The sequence below is a fragment of the Heterodontus francisci genome, chromosome 9, assembly GCF_036365525.1.
Source record: "Heterodontus francisci isolate sHetFra1 chromosome 9, sHetFra1.hap1, whole genome shotgun sequence".
Taxonomy (NCBI): Eukaryota; Metazoa; Chordata; class Chondrichthyes; order Heterodontiformes; family Heterodontidae; genus Heterodontus; species Heterodontus francisci.
In genome coordinates this window covers 76061625-76082625 of record NC_090379.1, presented here as the reverse complement: position 1 = coordinate 76082625, position 21001 = coordinate 76061625, and the positions used below count along the sequence as shown (strand labels likewise).

General features: G+C 42.0%; 1 protein-coding gene across 3 annotated transcripts in view; it reads right to left on the bottom strand.

Moving 5' to 3' along the window:
• heatr5a (HEAT repeat containing 5a) overlaps positions 1–21001 on the bottom strand; it is a 117740-nt gene that overhangs the window by 30238 nt on the left and 66501 nt on the right. For all 3 annotated transcript variants that reach the window (XM_068039346.1, XM_068039347.1, XM_068039348.1), the window contains 8 exons: positions 19864–20005; positions 18404–18583; positions 17691–17915; positions 17300–17481; positions 12827–12895; positions 8374–8553; positions 6954–7188; positions 3899–4147 (listed from right to left, as the gene is read on the bottom strand). In XM_068039346.1, the coding sequence (XP_067895447.1) occupies positions 3899–4147; positions 6954–7188; positions 8374–8553; positions 12827–12895; positions 17300–17481; positions 17691–17915; positions 18404–18583; positions 19864–20005 (1462 nt within the window). The remainder of the gene's footprint in view (positions 1–3898; positions 4148–6953; positions 7189–8373; positions 8554–12826; positions 12896–17299; positions 17482–17690; positions 17916–18403; positions 18584–19863; positions 20006–21001) is intronic.

Genomic DNA, 21001 nt, shown 5'->3' with positions numbered 1-21001 from the left:
TGTGGGATACTTTTCAAAAAAGATAAATCGACACCGAAAGAGATACTCAACAATGGAAAAAGAAACCCTGGGCTCATTGCTAGCTGTTAAGCATTTTAAAGTATATGTCCACCACGACTACAGAGACACTGGTTTATACTGATCATAACCCCCTAGCCTTTGTAGAAAAATTCAAAAACCAGAATGTCAGACTATTCCTATTAGAGTTTACTCCTACTACTTATTACTTAAAGATTATCCACATTGTGGAGAAAAATATCATTGCGGATGGTTTGTCTAAGATTTAACTTTGCTTTGAGTTATCTGAGTGCAAAGATGGTATAAAGCAGAACTGTATTAGCTACAGGTAAAGAATGAATGAGAAGGAGTGTGTATTGTGCTTAAATATTTTTTCATCTTCAGTTTTTCCATACTTAGTAATGAAATGCATTTAAAAATTGCATTTTGTTCCTCCAAGGATGGAGATGTTATCTAAGTTCTTCTATGTTTGAATTTTTTTTGAAAATTCGTATTTTAGAATCATGGACATTGGTTTATTTGGCAAAACTGAAGATCTGTCTCCGTATACCTGCCTAACCAAAAAGGACAACTGGCATTCTTCCATATCTTCTCTTTTTTTTCCAAGAATTAAGTAGTTTTTGGCCAAAGTATTCCTTTCTTTGTCTTTTTTTGTAAAAGAGAATCTCTTTTTCTGTGTGTGTGTGTGTGGCATATTTAAAAAGGGAATTTTCATATTTCAATATGTGTGTTGATGCTTTGCTTCATTACTAGATAAGTCTTGTTTTATAATAAACTGATAATTTTGTCGTTTATTAAAGAAACCTGGTTGGTGTATTTTATTCAGGATAAAGAGTAGAGCATATGATTGACTGTATCGGTAACTGGGTAAACATTTAAATATATGTTGTGACCTGTGGAGAAGTGGAACTAGAAAAGACAGTGCACTCCTCCCACCTTGATTTTGACACTTAGCCTTTGGCCATCCATTTGCCATGATATATCTACAGCTGTTCATTTATTCCTCGCTTCAACTTTCATCCCCAAGAAACATTCACCCAACATTGTTGTTCCCTCTAGTAAGACCACATGATTGCTTTGCCAGGTTAGGGGTGCAAAAACTTGAGCATACATTGTGCATAATTAGCTTACTTATCCATCGTCAGTTCTAAATTGACCACAATAAGTCCTACAGGGCTTCACTTTGCTCCGCCAAAATAGCCCACTTCTTTTGCCCCCTCTGCTCTTGCCTCACACAACAAATGTAAGGAATTATGGATTTGCCAGCCAGATACTGACCATTACTGAACTGCTTCTTCCATTCCCTTTTCCTCCTATACCAAACCTCCCACTCAAGCTCTGGTTCCAAATTTCTCTCCCATCTGTTATCCAAATACCTGTTGTCCAATACAATTCATGCTCCCACAACCCCATTCTCAACAAACCCCCATCACATTCCTTGATGGCCTTCTGTCCTCCATACACACCAGCTTGTCCAAACTGCTTTGCTCATATCCTGTCTAACCCCAAGTTCCACAGCACCTTTTTTTCCATTGATTCAAGGAATGCGGCATCAACAGCAAGGCCAGCATTTATTTGTCCTTGAGGTGATAATCTGCCTTCTTGAAATGCTGCTGTCTGTGCGGTGAAGTTACTTTCACAGTGCTGTTAGGTAGCAATTACCAGGATAGGATTTTGACCCAGTGCTGATGAAGGAATGACAATGTATTTCCAAATCAGGATGGTGTGACGCGGAAGGGAACATGCAAGTGCGTGGTGCTCCCATGCACCTACTGCCCTTGCTCTTCTAGGTGGTACAGGTTCTGGATTTGGGAGGTGATGGCTTAGAAGCAAAGAACAAAGAACAGTACAGCACAGGAACAGGCCATTCGGCCCTCCAAGCCTGCGCCGATCTTGATGCCTGCCTAAACTAAAACCTTCTGCACTTCCGGGGACTGTATCCCTCTATTCCCATCCTATTCATGTATTTGTCAAGATGCCTCTTAAACGTCGCTACCGTACCTGCTTCCACCACCTCCCCCGGCAGCAAGTTCCAGGCACTCACCACCCTCTGAGTAAAGAACTTGCCTTGCACATCCCCTCTAAACTTTGCCCCTCTCACCTTAAACCTATGTCCCCCAGTAACTGACTCTTCCACCCTGGGAAAAAGCTTCTGACTATCCACTCTGTCCATGCCGCTCATAACTTTGTAAACCTCTGTCATGTCGCCCCTCCACCTCCGTCGTTCCAGTGAAAACAATCCGAGTTTATCCAACCTCTCCTCATAGCTAATGTCATCCAGACCAGGCAACATCCTGGTAAACCTCCTCTGTACCCTCTCCAAAGCCTCCACGTCCTTCTGGTAGTGTGGCGACCAGAATTGCACGCAATATTCTAAGTGTGGCCTAACTAAGGTTATGTCCAGCTGCAACATGACTTGCAAATTTTTATACTCTATGCCCCGACCGATGAAGGCAAGCATGCCGTATACCTTCTTGACTATCTTATCCACCTGCGTTGCCACTTTCAGTGACCTGTGGACCTGTACGCCCAGATCTCTCTGCCTGTCAATACTCCTAAGGGTTCTGCCATTTACTGTATACTTCCCACCTGCATTAGGCCTTCCAAAATGCATTACCTCACATTTGTCCGGATTAAACTCCATCTGCCATTTCTCCCCCCAAGTCTCCAACCGATCTATATCCTGCTGTATCCTCTGACAATCTTCATCACTATCCGCAACTCCACCAAGCCTTGGTGAGTTGCTACAGTGCATCTTGCAGATGGTATACACTGCAGACACAATGTGTCACTAGTGGAGGAAGTGAACGTTTAAAGTGGTGGAAGGGGTGCCAATCAAGCAGTCTGCTTTGTCCTGGATGGCGCTGAGTTTCTTGAGTATTGTTGGAGCTGCACTCATCCAGGCATGTGGAGAGTATTCCATCACACTCCTGACTTGTGCCTTGCAAATGGTGGAAAGGCTTTAATAAGTTAGGGAAGTCACTCGCCGCAGGATACCCAGCCTCTGATCTGCTGTGATAGCACAGTATTTATATGACAAGTCCAGTTAAGTTTGATCATGATGAGAGTTTTGACAATGGTAATGCCATTGAATGTCATGGGGAGGTGGTGGTTAGATTCACTTGGTGGAGATGGTCATTGTGTGAATGTTACCTGTCACTTATCAGTCCAAGCCCGAATGTTGTCCAGGTCTTACTGCATGGAGGCATGGACTACTTCAATTATCTGAGGAGTTACAAATGGAACTTAACCCTGTGCAATCAGCAGCTAAGCTCACTAATTGATGTTGGTTCCTGATGTCCAAAGTCTCAGATTTAAAATTCTTGTCTGTTTTCAAATCCCTCTGTGGTCGCTCTCTCTCTAACTTCCTCCAGTACTCCCCAGATTCTCCATTTTTCTGATTCTGGCTTTTGTACATCCCCGATTTTGCCTCACCATTTGTTGCCTGTGTTTCATTATTTGGAATCATCTCTCCAAATCGGTGTTCCTCTATCTCCTTCTAATCTTTACAACCCTCCTTAAAACCCACCTCTGACTAAGCTTTTCATCACTCCTCTCAATTTCTCTTTCTTTGGCTCAGCATCCATTTTCCTTACACCCGCAAGAAATATGGTGGGATGTTTTCCTTTGTTAAAGGTGTAATACAAACACAGGCTGTTACTGTCAACATTGCAAATACACCAGAATGTTAACATCCAGCCAACAAGTTCCAAATGTTTGCACTTTTTCACATTGTTGTGGATTATTCTCTCACAAATTTCACAATCACGCACAAGGAAAGATCAGGTCAGTTTGCTTCGTTTGGTAAATGTGCACATATGTATATAAAATATATCCTTTAATAATCCCATTTACAGAGAAAAACATTACTTTAACTAACCTAGAATGAGATGGAATCTATCAGTGTTGATATCCTCTGGAGACTTGACTGCATTTGCCAAAGTGGACTCATGACCCAGCATGGTTGGGGTTACAGGTCTGGACAGACGAGAAGAGCCTTCATCTGGGTCAATTACTATGAAACCTGTACTGTTCAGCCACAATGCTGTAGCATGAAGAATAGGAGCCCAAGAATTATAATAATGTGGCCTTGCACCCTCTATGGTCTCCGATGTATAGAATGCACCACCTAGCCAAAGAAGACGAAACACATTATACATTAGCATTTTATGACGAGTCTAATGAGGTTGAACTTTTCAGGATTATTGGTCTGAGGGAAAACTTAATAGAAATTAAACTTGATTAGATAAATTCCCATTTATTTATCTGCCAGAATTTCATATATGGAACAAAACTAGTGCTCCTAAAAAGGAATCTTATCTTCTGTGCTGGCTCAGTGGATGAGTTCTATGTAAGGCATGACAATCAGGCCTTCAAACCAAGACCTCAGTTTCAGTTCTTGATCTGAATGGAGAACTTAGATGCCCCTAGAATGTTGGGTGAGGCATTCCTTCATTGCCCATTCTCTCAAACATTCACTCTGTTAATGGCAAGCAAGAAACAAAATAACGAAGCATTATTGATACTAGTTAAATTGAATCAAGGCGACTTAAATGCGACAGTAACAGGGGAAGAAACCTGTTGTCCTTACCCAGTCTGGCCTACACTTGACACCAGACCCACAGCAATGTAGCTGACTCTTAACTGCCCTCTGAAATGGCCTAGTAAGCCACTCAGTTCAAGGGCAATTAGGGATGGGCAATAAATGCTGGCCTTACCAGTGATGCTCACATCCGAAGAACATATAAAAAAAAATTATCACTTTCAGATAAGACAATTTTGAAACAAAACAGAGCCTTTAATATTTATTTGACTGAGGAATTTACTATCACCACTTTATTTAGAGCATACTAAATGTTGCAGCTATATTTCCCTCTCTTGCCGTAAGCATTTTCTGCCCTCACCATGTCAGTTGCTTCTCGCTAAGCTTACTATTCCATGAATATTGAATTGATTCCAATACCTGATGCAAATGGCTATTTATTCATGTCAGCAAGCCTGAATCTGTCTTGACTTGCCAGCTATACATATGCACTGGTTTTCTTTGTTGTAAATGCAGGGTGCTAAAGGCCAATTTTAGAACCGCTATTCAAGTAAATTCATGTAGTAATCCAACCAACTCAATACAAACTGAATATTATGGTTTTAGGCAGAGTTATTACAAATTTCAACAATCATCCAAGCACTATCCACTAATATTGTAAGCTTTACTATATAACAGGATTTGATAAGTTACTAAAAAACAAACAAATTTTTCGCCTTGCTTCACCAGAAGGTGCTCTTAGCAACCCTCTGGAACCTCAGTCACGTGGCTATTCTTGAGGCACGTTGTGACGACGTCAGTATGCTATTTAACGGACAAAGGCATTGTAAATGAGCCTGATCCTGTTCTCATCAGAAAGTCACACATTTCCAGCAGAAGTCATTGGGAAGGAATAAGGAGGGGAAGCAAAGACTGATGACCCAAGCCAGAGTGGCTGAGCCATTTATAACATCCTAGATGCTGACTCAGTTGTGATCAACTAAGTTGGCTGAAAGTGAGAATCAGAATGAGATCTTATGGTTTTTATGCCTTTATACAACAATGTATGACACATTTATCCATTAGAGTAAACTTTAAGCTAGTTTTACAAATACAAATGTGCTTGTCTGAGGGCATAGGTGGCAAAGGTACTCAATATCTAGTGCAGCACTGAGTCATGCAGACAGGGAGGACCTGAGGTTTGATCCCTGGTCTCTAGGTAGAGACATTAGAGTTAGCCTCAATGCTCCTGAAGTACTGAGAAAATCAGTGACAATTCATGCTCCAGATCACTATTCAAAGGCCCACGCTGTAGATTTAGGCCAAGGTCTAGATTTTGCTGAATTGCAATCAAAGTTGGGTAGAGCTTGTTGATGTGTGGCATCTGAGCTCACACAAACAATTGTTAATTAGACAGGCATTAAAGAACTGCGGTGGCTCAGTGCTTTTAGGCGAGGAGAAAATTCGAGAAAAAATGCAATGGCAAATTTAGAGGAACTCTAAATTGTAGCTAAGGTTAGAGTCGGGAGCAGAGGTATATTTAAAATAGGACGCCTCCCCTCAACATTATAATACAGAAAATGGAGTAAAAAACTCCTGCGAGGAAGTGAATTTTTAGCTTTAGTATTTCTCAATTTTATTAATGGCAGCATTTTTCAATCCTCAGATTTACATTTTATAGTTAAAATCAAAAAAAGGGGCTGCAAATACACATCTCACTGAAACACTAGCTTCTGGTGCTTTAGAGTGGCAAGGCATGACATTTCGCCTGTATCCTCCATTCACCTTGGCTTTATGATCCAATTGACACTGCTCTGGCAAAGGACTGAGCAAAGGACAAGCACTTCCCCACAAGGAGGGAAAATGGTCACTTCATTGCTTTCATGCACTCCTTAGCAGTCAGTATCAGAATGGCATTAGTAAATCAGGGTAAGGTCTTGCCTAATCTTTTAGCTGAGAATGGTATTTACAGAAAAACAGTAATTCTCTCAAGATACACCTATTATATATTAAAAATACTGAGTGGCTCGCAACATTCCACCTCAAAATACATCAAAACACTAGTGTCAGAAGCTATCAATTGGAAAATCTATTTTCAAGGTGTCAACACTTAACTGGAGTATGTGTTGGGGCTATGATAGAGGGCTTTCAATGTTATGTCATTTAACTTCAGCTGCTAAAGCAATAGCTGCCATCATGTATTTTGACCGTTTATGGGTAAAAAAACAGGTTGTGTCACCATTCATTTGCTGGCTCTGGATATTGAGAGTTCCTTGAGAACAGCCCAAGTTTCTGAACCTTAGTTATGTCAGCCATCAGCAAAGTTTGTATGTGCAAGCAAATGAACCAAAGAGAAACTTTTAAACGTAAATTCAATTTAAGTACAATTTATCAAAAATATCAATATCCTTACCTTCAGCTGGAAGCTGATTAGCATATTCTGGAGGCAAGGTGAGAAGGGCATAGTCCTGTAGTACAGCCAGCCAAAGCTTACTCAGTGTTCCCAGTTCTGATTGGACCAAATTGAGAAGACCATCTGCAGTCATAATTATATCCTTAGAGCCATCAGTTGCAGAGCTCTCAACCTTCAAGAACTGCTTCTGTTTAGGTGCACACACTTTTCGCATTTCAACAGTTACTACATAAACCTGACAGGAAACATAAAAATGTTAAGCAAATAAACAAATGTTCCAGAGGGGTCAAGGACAGACTCTATTTGGTAAGAAAGAAGTACCATTTACACTACTGAGTGTATTCCATAGGCCACCAACAAGTGGAAAAGATATAGAGGAACAATTTGCAAGGAAATTATAGAGAGGTGCAAAAACTGTAGAGTAGTTATAATGGGGGACTTAAGTTATTCTAACATAGACTGGATAGTAATAGTGTAAAGAGCAGAAAGGGAAAGAGTTTCTGAAATATGTTCAGGAGAATTTTCTACATCAATATGTTTCCAGCTCAACAAGGGTGTGGATCTGGTTCTGTGGCACGAAATGAGTCAAATGGCAGTAGGGGAAGATTTAGAGGACAATGATCATTGTATCATAAGGTTTAAGTTAGCTTTGGAAAAAAGAAGGGGCAAATCAGAGTAAGAATAATTAACTGGGGAGGGCGAATTTCATTGGCATGAAAACTGATCTGGCCCAAGTAAATTGGAATCAAAGATAAGCAGACAAAACTGTAACTGAACAATGTGCTGTCTATAAAGAAGAGATGGTTCGGGTACTGTTGAGGTATATTCCCACGATGGGGAAAGGTAGGATAAACAAAGTCAGAGCTCCCTGGATGATTAAAAAAAAATAGAGTAAGTTGAAGCTGAAAAAAGGGTGAGTGCGACAGATATCAGGTTAGTGATACAAGTGAGAAACAGGCTGAATGTACAAAGTTCAGAGGGGAAGTGAAAAAAGTAGTAAAAAGGGCTAAGAGAATGAGAAGAGACAGACAGCTAACATAAAAGGAAATACAAAAAGTCTTCTATAGGCATATAAACAGCAAAAGGGTACTAAGAGGAGGAGTGGGGCTGATAAGGGACCAAAAAGAGGATTTTTGCATGGAGGCAGAAGGCATGGCTCAGGTACTAAATGAGTACTTTGCATCTGTCTTTACCAGGGACAAAGATGCTGCCAAAGTCATAGTGAATCACTGTTTGAATATCAGCGTTCTATAATGCATTTGTACAAGGTTCCTCCATTTTATTATTAACACCTATGCCTGTCAGGGTGAACTGACGACCCAGATAAAGATGTTTTCAAAAATGAATGATGTGTATCAGAAGTACAAAGCTGCATAAGGATTGAAACAGCATATTTGAGGTTGTATTAAGCATTACATACTTCTGCCCATGCTTTCAGGACAGCTAGAGTCTCCATTGTCGAGGTACTCTCGTTGTACAGCTGATTCCGTGCTTCCTTCCCAACTTGTATTTTGCTCAAGGATGTTGCCAGCAACTGATGAACTCTTCGAAGATCATTTAGGTCACTCACAACTCCGCTTCCAATCCAGGCACTGCAAACCTAATGCAGAATTTAAGAAAAATGTTCAATTTGATCACACTGACTGGATAGGCCCAACTGAGGATCCAACATATTTAACACGGAGATGTCAGTTAATTATGTACTTCCTCAAGGGTCTGGAAACTACCTCACTAGAGAAAAAAAGCCAAGCTCCTAAATGAATCTAATTCAGAATATGTTGTAACATTTCCAAGTGCGGCAGAAATGGACTCCACCTGTGAAGTAATGGGAAACTGAAGCTAGCAACGTCAATTAAAATGGGGCTGCAGGTTAAAATCTACTTCTTACTTTCTCTTCAAAAGAAGTCGACTTTCAGGTCATTACAGTCCATTTGGTAAATCTGAAGACTTTTTTTCCAGCCAGTCACAAAACTAAAATGATTGCTATGTTTTCATCTTCAGCTCAACACTTTTTTCTTTAATTTCCCCTTTGCCTGGTGGTACCAACTCATGATTAAGTCTGGTTTAACTTACTCATTTAAGTGCCTGTGACTAATGACTACTGATGAACCATCCTGATCCTGTCCATAGGGGAGGCGGTGGCGTAGTGGTATTGTCACTGGACTAGTAACCCAGAGACCCAGGGTACCCCTCTGGGGACATGGTTCAAATCCCACCACAGCAGAAGGTGGAATGTGAATTCAATTAATAAATCTGGAATTAAAAGCTAGTCTAATGAAGGCCATGAAACCATTGTCGATTGTTGTAAAAACCCATCTGGGTTCACTAATGTCCTTTAGGGAAGGAGGAAATCTGCTGTCCTTACCTGGTCTGGCCTACATGTGACTCCAAACCCACATCAATGTGGTTGACTCTTACATGCCCTCTGAAATGGCCGAGCAAGCCACTCAGTTGTATCTAACCGCTACGAAGTCAATAAAAAGGAATGAAACCAGACGGACCACCTGGCATCGACCTAGGCACCGGAAACGACAACGGCAAACCCAGCCTTGTCGACCCTGCAAAGTCCTCCTTACTGTGCCAAATTTGGGAGAGCTGTCCCACAGACTAGTCAAGCAACAGCCTGACATAGCCATACTCATGGAATCATACCTGACAATGTCCCAGACACTGCCATCACCATCCCTGGGTATGTCCTGTCCCACCGGCAGGTCAGACCCACCGGAGGTGGTGGCACAGTGGTAAACAGTAGGGAGGGAGTTGCCCTGGGAGTCCTCAACATCAACTGTGGACCCCATGAAGTCTCATGGCATCAGATCAAACATGGACAAGAAAACCTCCTGCTGATTACCACCTACCACCCACCCTCAGCTGATCAGTCAGTACTCCTCCATGTTCAACACTTGGAGGAAGCACTGAGGGTGGCGAGGGCACAAAATGTACTCTGGGTGGGGGACTTCAATGTCCATCACCAAGAGTGGCTCGGTAGCACCACTGCTGGCCGAGTCCTAAAGGACATATCTGCTAGACTGGGTACGCGGGAGGTGGTGAGGTAACCAACAAGAGGGGAAAACATACTTGACTTCGTCCTCACCAATCTGCCTGCCGCAGATGCATCTGTCCATGACAGTATTGGTAGGAGTGACCACCGCACAGTCCTTGTGGAGACGAAGTCCCGCCTTCACATTGAGGATACCCTCCATCGTGTTGTGTGGCACTACCACCGTGCTAAATGGGACAGATTTCGAGCAGATCTAGCTGTGCAAAACTGGGCATCCATGAGGCGCTGTAGCCCATCATCAGCAGCAGAATTGTACTCAACCACAATCTGTAACCTCATGGCCCGGCATATCCCCCCTCTACCATTACCATCAAGCCAGGAGACCAACCCTGGTTCAATGAAGAGTGCAGGAGGGCATGCCAGGAACAGCACCAGGCATACCTCAAAATGAGGTGTCAACCTGGTGAAACTACAACCCAGGACTATCTGCGTGCCAAACTGCATAAGCAGCATGTGATAGACAGAGCTAAGCGATCCCATAACCAACGGATCAGATCTAAGCTCTGCAGTCCAGTCACATCCAGCCGTGAATGGTGGGGGACAATTAAACAACAAACTGGAGGAGGTGGCTCCACAAATATCCCCATCCTCAATGATGAGGGAGCCCAGCACATCAGTGCAAAAGATAAGGCTGCAGCATTTGCAACAATCTTCAGCCAGAAGTGCCGAGTTGATGACCCATCTCGGCCTCCTCCTGAAGTCCCCAGCATCATAGATGCCAGACTTCAGCCAATTCGATTCACTCCGCGTGATATCAAGAAACGACTGAAGGCGCTGGATACTGAAAAAGCTATGGGCCCTGACAATATTCCGGCAATAGTACTGAAGATCTGTGCTCCAGAACTTGCCACGCCCCTAGCCAAGCTGTTCCAGTACAGCTACAACACTGGCATCTACCCGGCAATGTGGAACATTGCCCAGTTATGTCCTGTACACAAAAAGCAAGACAAGTCCAACCCAGCCAATTACCGCCCCATCAGCCTCAATCATCAGTAAAGTGATGGAAGGTGTCATCAACAGTTCCATCAAGCAGCACTTGCTTAGCAAGAACCTGCTCAGTGATGCTCAGTTTGGGTTCCCCAGGGCCACTCAGCTCCTGACCTCATTACAGCCTTGGTTCAAACATGGATAAAAGAGCTAAACTCCAGAGGTGAGGGGAGAGTGACTGCCCTTGACATCAAGGCAGCAATTGATCGAGTATGGCATCAAGGAGCCCGAGCAAAACTGAGGTCAATGGGAATCGGGGGAAAACCCTCCGCTGGCTGGAGTCATACCTAGCGCAAAGGAAGATGTTTGTGGAGGTCAATCATCTGAGCTCCAGGACATCACTGCAGGAGTTACTCAGGGTAGTGTCCTAGGCCCAACCATCTTCAGCTGCTTCATCAACGACCTTCCTTCAATCATAAGGTCAGAAGTGGGGATGTTTGCTGATGATTGCACAATGTTCAGCACCATTTGTGACTCCTCAGATACTGAAGCAGTCCGTGTAGAAATGCAGCAAGACCTGGACAATATCCAGGCTTGGGTTGATAAGTGGCAAGTAACATTCACATCACACAAGTGCCAGGCAATGACCATCTCCAACAAGATAGAATCTAACCATCTCCCCTTGACATTCAATGGCATTACCATCGCTGAATCCCCCACTATCAACATCCTAGGGGCTACCATTGACCGGAAACTGAACTGAAGTAGCCATATAAATACCGTGGATACAAGAGCAGGTCAGAGGTAGGAATCCTGAGGCGAGTAACTCACCTCCTGACTCCCCAAAGCCTGTCCACCATCTGCAAGGCACAAGTCAGGAGTGTAATGGAATACTCTCCACTTGCCTGGATGGGTGCAGCTCCAACAACACTCAAGAAGCTCGACAACATGCAGGACAAAGCAGCCCGCTTGATTGGCACCCCTTCTACAAACATTCACTCCCTCCACCACTGATGCACAGTGGCAGCAGTGTGTACCATCTACAAGATGCACTGCAGCAATGCACCAAGGCTCCTTAGACAGCACCTTCCAAACCCGTGACCTCTACCAACTAGAAGGACAAGGGCAGCAAATGCATGGGAACACCACCACCTACAAGTTCCCGTCCAAGTCACACACCATCCTGACTTGGAACTATATCGCCGTTTCTTCACTGTTGCTGGGTCAAAATCCTGGAACTCCCTAACAGCACTGTGGGTATACCTACACCAAATGGACTGCAGTGGTTCAAGAAGGCAGCTCATCACTACCTTCTCAAGGGTAATTAGGGATGGGCAATAAATGCTGGCCTGGCCAGCGACGCCCACATCCCATGAATGAATAAAAATAAATATACACATACATTTGATGGTAAGGCTCAAAAAGGGCTGTAACTGCGCAGGGAACTCTGACTGATTCCGAACCAAAGGAGCCAACTATAGCAGCTGCCTAAGTCAGCACAGATTGGGAATGGATTCCAGAATCTTCTGGTCTGTATAAGAGCTGGCTTTACCAGCTGAGCTATTGCAACTGTTACCCAAACCAACTTCTGATGTGGTTTTGCAGTAAAAACTGAGCTGTTGGATGAATTTTCTCTCACAGGAATGGCAATTCAGTCACATCCAACTGAAATCTCTACCATAGAATAATAAAGGTGCAGTGCTCCATAGTGATAGGATTACACGTTGCTTTGAGATCAAATTTTTTCCTCCACTATATTAAGAGTGCAGAAAGATCATATTATGCTTCTGTTGCAGATCTAAACTGCTGAAAACTGAAAAACCATTTAAGATGAGAATGGTGAATGACATGTTAGTCCTATAAAATCAAGAAATGAAGCACTTACTTGACATGCCTTAGCAGTAACATCAGGTGGGGTGTCGGGGGAGAATGCAGGCCTCAGTGCTGCACCAACCTGAAAGCCAAATTAGAATACTTAACATGACCGTGCCTTCTTGTTGAAAGCAAGACAAAACTATTCAAATTATAACAAAAGGTGTCTGAAGGGAGTAAAGCACAATATTACTCTAATGTTTCAAGCTACATAAGATTAGAGAGGCTCATGCTTGCAGTTCCTCAAAAGATATAACTGCCAACCTCAACTGTCATGAGATAAATCAAACAGAAAATACATGTGTAAACAGAGGAGAATAAAATGAAAAAGTCAAAAGGCAAATTATCATGGACCAATTTCCACACTTATATGCCTATCATGAGGGTCACCAACAGGCCTGGGAGTCAAAAAAGGCAGAAAATAAACAAGTATCATAAATACGGCTGTGTTTGCGGACAAAACAACCACTAGGTGGCGCAGCCTCAGACCTCTCAGGAAGCTGCCAGTAATAAAGATGGCGCTGCTCAATTTGACACAAAAAATGAATTAAACACAAACCCCCCTCAATAGCTGCGATTGTTGCCTCCACCCCACTGCCAACAGTACCCCGCTCCCTCCCGCTATCGCTGCTTCTCTTTGCCACTCCCTCCCCTGCTTGTCTGCTCGCTCCCCACCTTGCTGCTTCCGCCCCCACCTCGGCTGCTCGCTCCCCTGCCTTACCATGGCACCCCTTGCTCCACCCTCAGCCTCTTCCTTCCTGCCCCCGACCCCCGTTTCTGTTTCTCCAAGCGGCGAGGCAGGTATGAGCAGCTGAGGGGGTAGGGGAAGCAGCGAGGTGGGCTGCGAGCAACCGAGGGATGATGGGGCGTGTCGGGAAGCGAGCGGCTGAGGGGAGGAAGTGGCAAGGCCGGGAGTGGGAAACTGAAAGCCGCAATTGAGGCGGCGATGGCAGGAGGGTGCGGGATACTGCTGGGGGAATGGAGGCAGCGATCACGGCCATTATGTCTGACGTCATTGCGTGGTGATCTCCGCGGGCGCATGTGTGGATTCACACAGGCAAGCTGGCAAATGTTCGGATGCACTGATGACATTGGTGATGACTCTGCGCATGCTCTGCATAGTCAGGTGACATTCCGAAAAAATAAACTAGCAGAGATCCGCAAAACATTAGCGGTCAAATTCGATTCTTTATTGCAACAGCGCTTTTTTTAAATACAGGATTTCTAGTTAGTCTTTCACCAAAGACTTTAACAGAGGCAAAACTTCTCACTCTGGTAAAAACTTACATAAAGCTATCTATGTATAAAAACAGGCCTAGGAATATAAATATAAGTTGTCAAAAGTCTGATCTTGTGACTTGTTTATAGTCATAGAATATGTAAGTTTTACTGAGAACAGTTTTCTTGAGTTGAAAGGCAGGTTTACATACAATAGGCTCAATATTATTCAAGGAATAAACACTATTTCGTTGGAATCTGCCTGTCATAATTTCAGCATCCAACATAAAAAACAACTTCCTAACTACCAGTCTTGTTCCCTTGATGAAGTCCTTGTTTAGGATTCAAGTTTCGTAGCAACATTATAACTGCTTCTTCCTTGAGTCTAAGCTTGCGATGGTATGCCCATGGGAGGGTACAGACTGTTACCATCATCTTCATTTAAGAATCAACGCTGATGTATTCTTTTAGTTAACCTGACATTATTCAGTCCTCCACACACGCAATGTGTCTCTACTTGCGCCAGGCACTGTCCACCAAATGAACCCACCAACAGACATGCCCCTTAAACTGGCCAATCAAAACAGTCTGTACAGACAAAAACTGATTATTATTATAGATGTTTAATTTTTCATTTTAGTCAATTGCTATGGGCAAGTTTTATTGGTGTCAAGCAAGTGCCATTTTTGGCAAGGCAAAAAGTGAAATACTTCAGAACCACTGTGTCAAATGATTTGCTCAAATTTATTTTCAAGAATGGTTAGCCTGTGTCAGTAAGCGAAGGGATACGAACAAATCTTCAGTGCACCTATCCTAATTTTGTCAGCGGTTGTGCCTATGAGCAGCCCAATACAAAGGGCACAAATTGAAGAATATGTTGGACGCAACTGTACTTCCATCTAACTTCCCCAAACACCATCACTTGTGTTGCCTTGTGCTGAAAATTTACTAAGTTGCTTTTAAAAAAGCAAGAATTCAAAGGGCTAACAGGGTTGATATATTCCATAAAGAAGTTTGATCCCTGTGCACATAATGCCAGGAGTTCACTTCAGAGTTCAACTCTGCACCAATGACACTGTATCACAAACTGAATAAACATTATGTTACTATTACATAATATTTTCCCCTCAATTTTCTTCTTCCTTTTCTGAAGATCCTGTTATGGTTCCATGGATGCAAGAAGTGGTCATTCTTCAACTTGAGTGAGAGTCTGCAGACTGCTTATCCTGTCTTCACCCATTAGCCATACATGCAGCTTTGCCAGCAGGAATCTCAAGACACTAATCAGAAACAGGAATCCTGCCTTCCTTTGTTCCAACAATAATTTGCACTTCTATAGCAATTAAAAGTCCAAAGAACTTCAAAGAGACACTAAGCAATGATATGAGACATTTAGGGGTGGTGACAGAAGGTAAGGTGAAGGAGGTAGGATCAAGGAGGCAGCTTTAAAGACGCTTTTAAAAGGAAAGAAGAGGGAGCAAGGTGGAGGTTATCAGGGAGAACATTTTGGAATGAGACCAAATAGCAGGATATTTACAAAATGGTGTAGTACTCTTAAGGTTACAACTTTAAGCCCTGATAACATATTTGTATAGTGTCTTTAAGGTAATGCAACGCCCCAAGGCACTTCACAAAAGTATTACAAAGCAAAATTAGACACTGAGCCACAAAAGGTAATATTAGGTCAATTGGCCAAAAGCTTGGTCAAAGAGGTAGGTTTTAATCAGTGTGTTATGACCAGGTGAGAAAGGGGTCTAGGGATCCACCAGCCTTTGCCTGGTTTTACCGTAACAGGGTTTAATTTTAAAAACACTGTGTTTTAGCTCCCCCCTCAGTGAATCCTTGTTCACTGCTTTCCAATTGTCAGGAAAAGAAATCAGACAGGTTTTCTTAAACAAGGAAGGTGGAAGTTTATTAACCTTAAACTCTAATCCGGTTAATGACCTTGAGCACGCAACGCGACTACGCTAGCATGCATACGCGATAAACACACATGCAAACTGAGACAGAAAACGTAGAAAGAATAAAGGGGAAAAGTTTGAGGCAATAGCTGGGTGTATTTACAGTCCTTTGAGTTTGATGTGGAGTCTTTGGTTGCCGGTAAGTCTTGCTGCTCATTGGGGCCCAGTGCACGTGTCAACTTGTTTCGATGCAGGAGTCTTTTCTGTCTTGAGGTTTAAGTGACTTCATTGGGTCCAGAGGTTTGTGAGAAAGCAATAGAGAGCCAGCCAGGAGGATGCTCTCTTGTTCCAGGTTCAGTTGCAATTTGCAGTCTGTCTTCAAACTGTCCTGGGCCAGCAGGTTAGTCATGTGACCAGCTGGTTTAGCCACTCGAGTGTTTGTGAATTCTCCATCTAAGCAGACACTGGAATGCAAACTTCCTTACACCTTCAATGTCTGATCAAAATCCATTTGGGTTAATTGGACGAGTGAGTAGTTGCTTTGTCTTTCCAAGCACTGTCTCTTAGTATGCAAATGTCCTTCAGCCAAACGCCTGATGATCTCTTTAAGCAAGTCATTTCTTCACTCCAGCAACAGTGTAAAATTAATGCTCATATGACAAAATTAATATGCCTCATGCTTGGCAGGTGGAGGTCTTCATGACAAGTGTCATAAAGAAAGAGGTACAGAGGCAAATACATTTGGGCAGCGAATTTCGGAGCTTGGCGCCTAGGCAGCCATGGCCACCAATGGTACAGCAATTAAAATTGGGGGATTCTCAAGAGGCGAGAATTAGATGAATGCAGAATGAGGGTTTCAGCAGTAGAGGAGCTGAGGCAGGGGCAAAGTCAGGCAATGTTATAGAGGTGGAAATGGGTGGCCCCCCTGATGGTGCGGATAAGTGGTCGGAAGCTCATCTTGGGGTCAAATATGACAGCAAGGTTGTGAAGAGTCTGGTTTAGTCTCAGACAGTTGCCAGGGAGGGGCATCGAGTCAGTAGCTAAGGAACAGAACTTGGTGACAATCGCTTCAGTCTTCCCAACATTTAATTGGAGGAAATTACTGCTCATCTAGTTCTAGATGTCTGACAAGCAGTCTGATAAATGATGAAACAAGAATAGATTTAATTCTCCAAATACAAAAGCATTACAATATTTCAACTTATTTTCATTCACCCACATGCTGCTTGTGGGAGTTTACTGCATGCAAATTAAATCCTGTGTATGGCTACAAAGCAATTATTTTACTTCAAAATAATCCATTGGCTGTAAAAGATTATTGACACAAAAGACACCATATAAACTGAACTACTTTGTCTGTTACTTACATTTGCTTGGTATTGTTCAAGGATTACATGACCAGGAAACTCTGGTTCAGGGATAGTTGCAAACTTCCTGATGATAACAAGTAGTGTTTCAAGGCCAGACAGCCGCAGAGCATTACTGTGATCTGTAGCAGCCATGAAAGCCATGCGGATCAAATCTGCCAGATGGATCACTAAGAAATCACCTGCAAACAGTATTTAAAAATTGTGTGCATAGCATATTAAATATGAACAAAATATTTTTAAAATCCTCAGTGAAATCCATCCAGTTTCACATTTTGATAATTGTAATATTAAACTGAGCATAGGTATAACAGACCTCTGAATAAGCTACATCCTTTACCCCTTCCCCCTAAAGGAAAACAACTTTCCGGGTCCCTACATAACCACTTACTCTTAGGGTGTTGTAGTTTTTTTCCCTGAGCCATGGCCAGATCAAAATGAGCAGCATCTAAGTTCTCACACTGTGTAATGATTTGACATACACATTCTGCCGCAAACACCCTTGTAGGCCAGCGTGGTGTGATGATTGGCTGGAATTGATCATTTTTTCTTGAGGTAAGTATTGAATCATCCTCCTCTTCCTGAGTAGTGTCTACGGGGACTGTGGTGGTGAAATCTGGAGCACAAATCATAATTTATGTATTTTTTAAAAAGATACATTAACTTACAACTGAAAATAAATAATGGCATGCAAATAGCACAAAAATATATTAAATTTGAACACAATATGCTGATCAGATTTTAAAATGGAGTCATGTAGAACAGTTCCACCAGAGCAGTGGAGTCCACGTACACACTCACAATTACATGTACAAACTCAGTTCTCAAACTCAGCATGCCATCACAGCTAGATAATAATTCTAGGTTAGATACTTCCCCAGAGGGAGGGAAAATTTGTAAAGTCACCCCTTGCTGCTTGGCTATAGATCTATATGGGCAATATGTCACCAATTTGTCCTTAAAGATAGAAATGGTCCTGAGAAGGTGGAAATCAACAAAGAGGTAAGAGACTAACAAAATCTTCCATGTCAGAGTGCAATAAAACCAGTTTCACATGCTTGACAGGAGACTAACACATTTCCCATATTAAAAACTTCAACGCACCAGCTGAGGCAGATAGAACATCATTGCATAACTTTAACCAATGAGAAAGTTTTTCAACAGTCATGGACGATAGGATATGGTTTAGAGTTTCCCGAATGTCTTGACAAAGACGTTGGTCTGATTCTCTGTCTAGTAAGCTGAAAAGGGCTCCTTCCAGGCCAGTTTCACCAATATTAACGTCTGAAAATAAAGACAAGGTCAGCATTCTTCTCCACAACCACATTTTCTGATTGACAGTTAAGACGGCAGGACTTCATTCTACTGTGAATCTCCAGTTCTCAAACTACCTTAATTTAATTTTTCAAAGATAAAAGTTGATCTGAGTAGATCTCCCTGACATCTAATTTTTGTGCTTCCCTTACTAATGAATCCTACATTGTAGAACATTTCTGAAGCATACTAGAGAGTTCTGACTGCAGTTAATTAGTGCTAATATTTTGTAAAACAAATTATATGTTATGATGGGTCATTGAAGAGAGTGCTTTACTCTCCATTTGCTATCACTGCATAGTATGAACCATGGCACTGATGGCATGCTGAACCAGCAGTACTTTTTACTCTGCAGCAATGCACAATTTTGTGTCACTGATAGTTGAGAATGGCTTTTTAAGCTTTCTTGAAGTTGCAAACTATGGCAATTACTCACTCCCTTACATGCTCCTAAAAATTAAGCAGAACAAACACAAAAATCCAGAAGAAATCCATTTAGGGCATACTAATTATATTTAATTGTATGCAGTGGTGGACATTAACTGGGGATTCACTTGTGCCCCTATAAATAGACAAACTGTGGTTATTGGCTTAGAAGGTGCATGCTTGTCCAGTTGAACGCTTGTCAATAAATGCTTATAAAAGTATGTATGTAAAGATTGGCTCCAGGTCTATCCTTCACCAACTGGCTTTCTAGAATAAAACAGTGGAAGACATTTCTATTAATTTGCAGCACCATCTTTTTGTTTGTGCAACAATAATAATTGATTTTTAATAACATGGCACTCAACACTAATGTCACCAATTCTTATAATACATTATACCCAAAGCTTTTGATAAACAGTTACTGTTGCTGAAGAAACTATTCGCAATACTAAGACACTACTTACTATCACTACTCTAGTACAGCGAGGAAGCTAGATATTAAATAAAATGAATAAAAATATTGATTTTCTCTGTTTAGGATGTCACCGGAGTTATCCTCAATGGATGCATTACACTGCAACCCTTCTGCCTTGCTACCTCTTTCCCTTTGCGCAACCTTCAGTAACCACACCTAACCTTTCCACCACCAGTACTTAGTGTCCAATTATTTCTAGTTCTGTGAGGTGCTTTCTCACCTTTTTGTACTTTAAAGGCATGCTACAAGTGCAAACTGTTCCAAAACTGATGCTCTCAAAGTTTGTTTTTGATGCATTTGACAGCATACCAAGTTCAGAACTTCTATAGCACTCAATCAAACATCTTACCAAGCTTACAACTTGCTCTACTGGAATCCTTGGCAAGAACCATGGCATGTTCCAAAACCTCAGCAGCTTCCCTCTGCGCAAGCTGATGTAGGCATGCAATCACAGCACGTCTCAACAGCAGGTGTGAACTGCAGAGATTTACCTAAAGGAGAAAAATCCTCTGTAGTGAAAGCAGTCAACCTTGGGAAGAGATAATGCAATATGTTTTCCCCTCTTACCCAAGAAACAAAACACTGGAATCAGATACACACTCAAATCAATGATGATCGATAAGTTATACTGAAATATAATCAGCATTTTACCGTTAACAAAGTATCATAGATATCTATTCACAATTCAGATCCAATTGTAAAAGATTACATTGTTTCCATCCAAACTTAACATAGTTTATCTCGTCCAGTACGAGCTGGATTTGCAGAAGTGATATCATATTGCTAATCATGGGAAATTTCCCCGTGCTTACTAACAAAAAAAAAACACATACTTAGAGTGGTTTAGGTATTTGATATAGAGTTGTTCTATATTTTATCTTGTAAGTATTGATTTTAACACAACTTTTAAATTGAAGAGGGTAGAGTTTTTCAGTAGCAGAAAAAACCTTAGCACCAGAAATGTATGTATTTAGTGAGCCCCTTGTACAGTTTCAATCATAGTGCTAAGAAAATTTGTTTGCGGTTGGGGGGGGGGGGGGGAAGCAGAGAGGAAGAAATTAGACACCCTCTGCACAAGTAAAACCATCTGCAAAGACTCATGAAAATGAAATTATATGGCTCACTTTTAAACTGCAGGAGGAGGTGGTCTTTTGAGCCCTTGCTTGATCCTTGGATCACCACAAAAACAATATGGTTCTACTCCTGGAGTTAACATTCCTTATCATAACAAATAAGGACATCATTCTTCTCTTCCACAGCTGTACTTGGGTATTGAGTACACAATGTACACAAGGAAGAAGTGACAGAAGAGGCAAAATTACTAAAAAAAAAGACAAGCCTCTATAGAACAGCCCAACATTTGTGGAATGGCATCCCAGTAACAATTATAAATATATATTACACTTAACAGCACCCAATGAATAATTTGTTTTCTAGGGTTGTACAGCTCCGAATCAGTTATCAGTGTATTCTAAGGAATTGCTCCA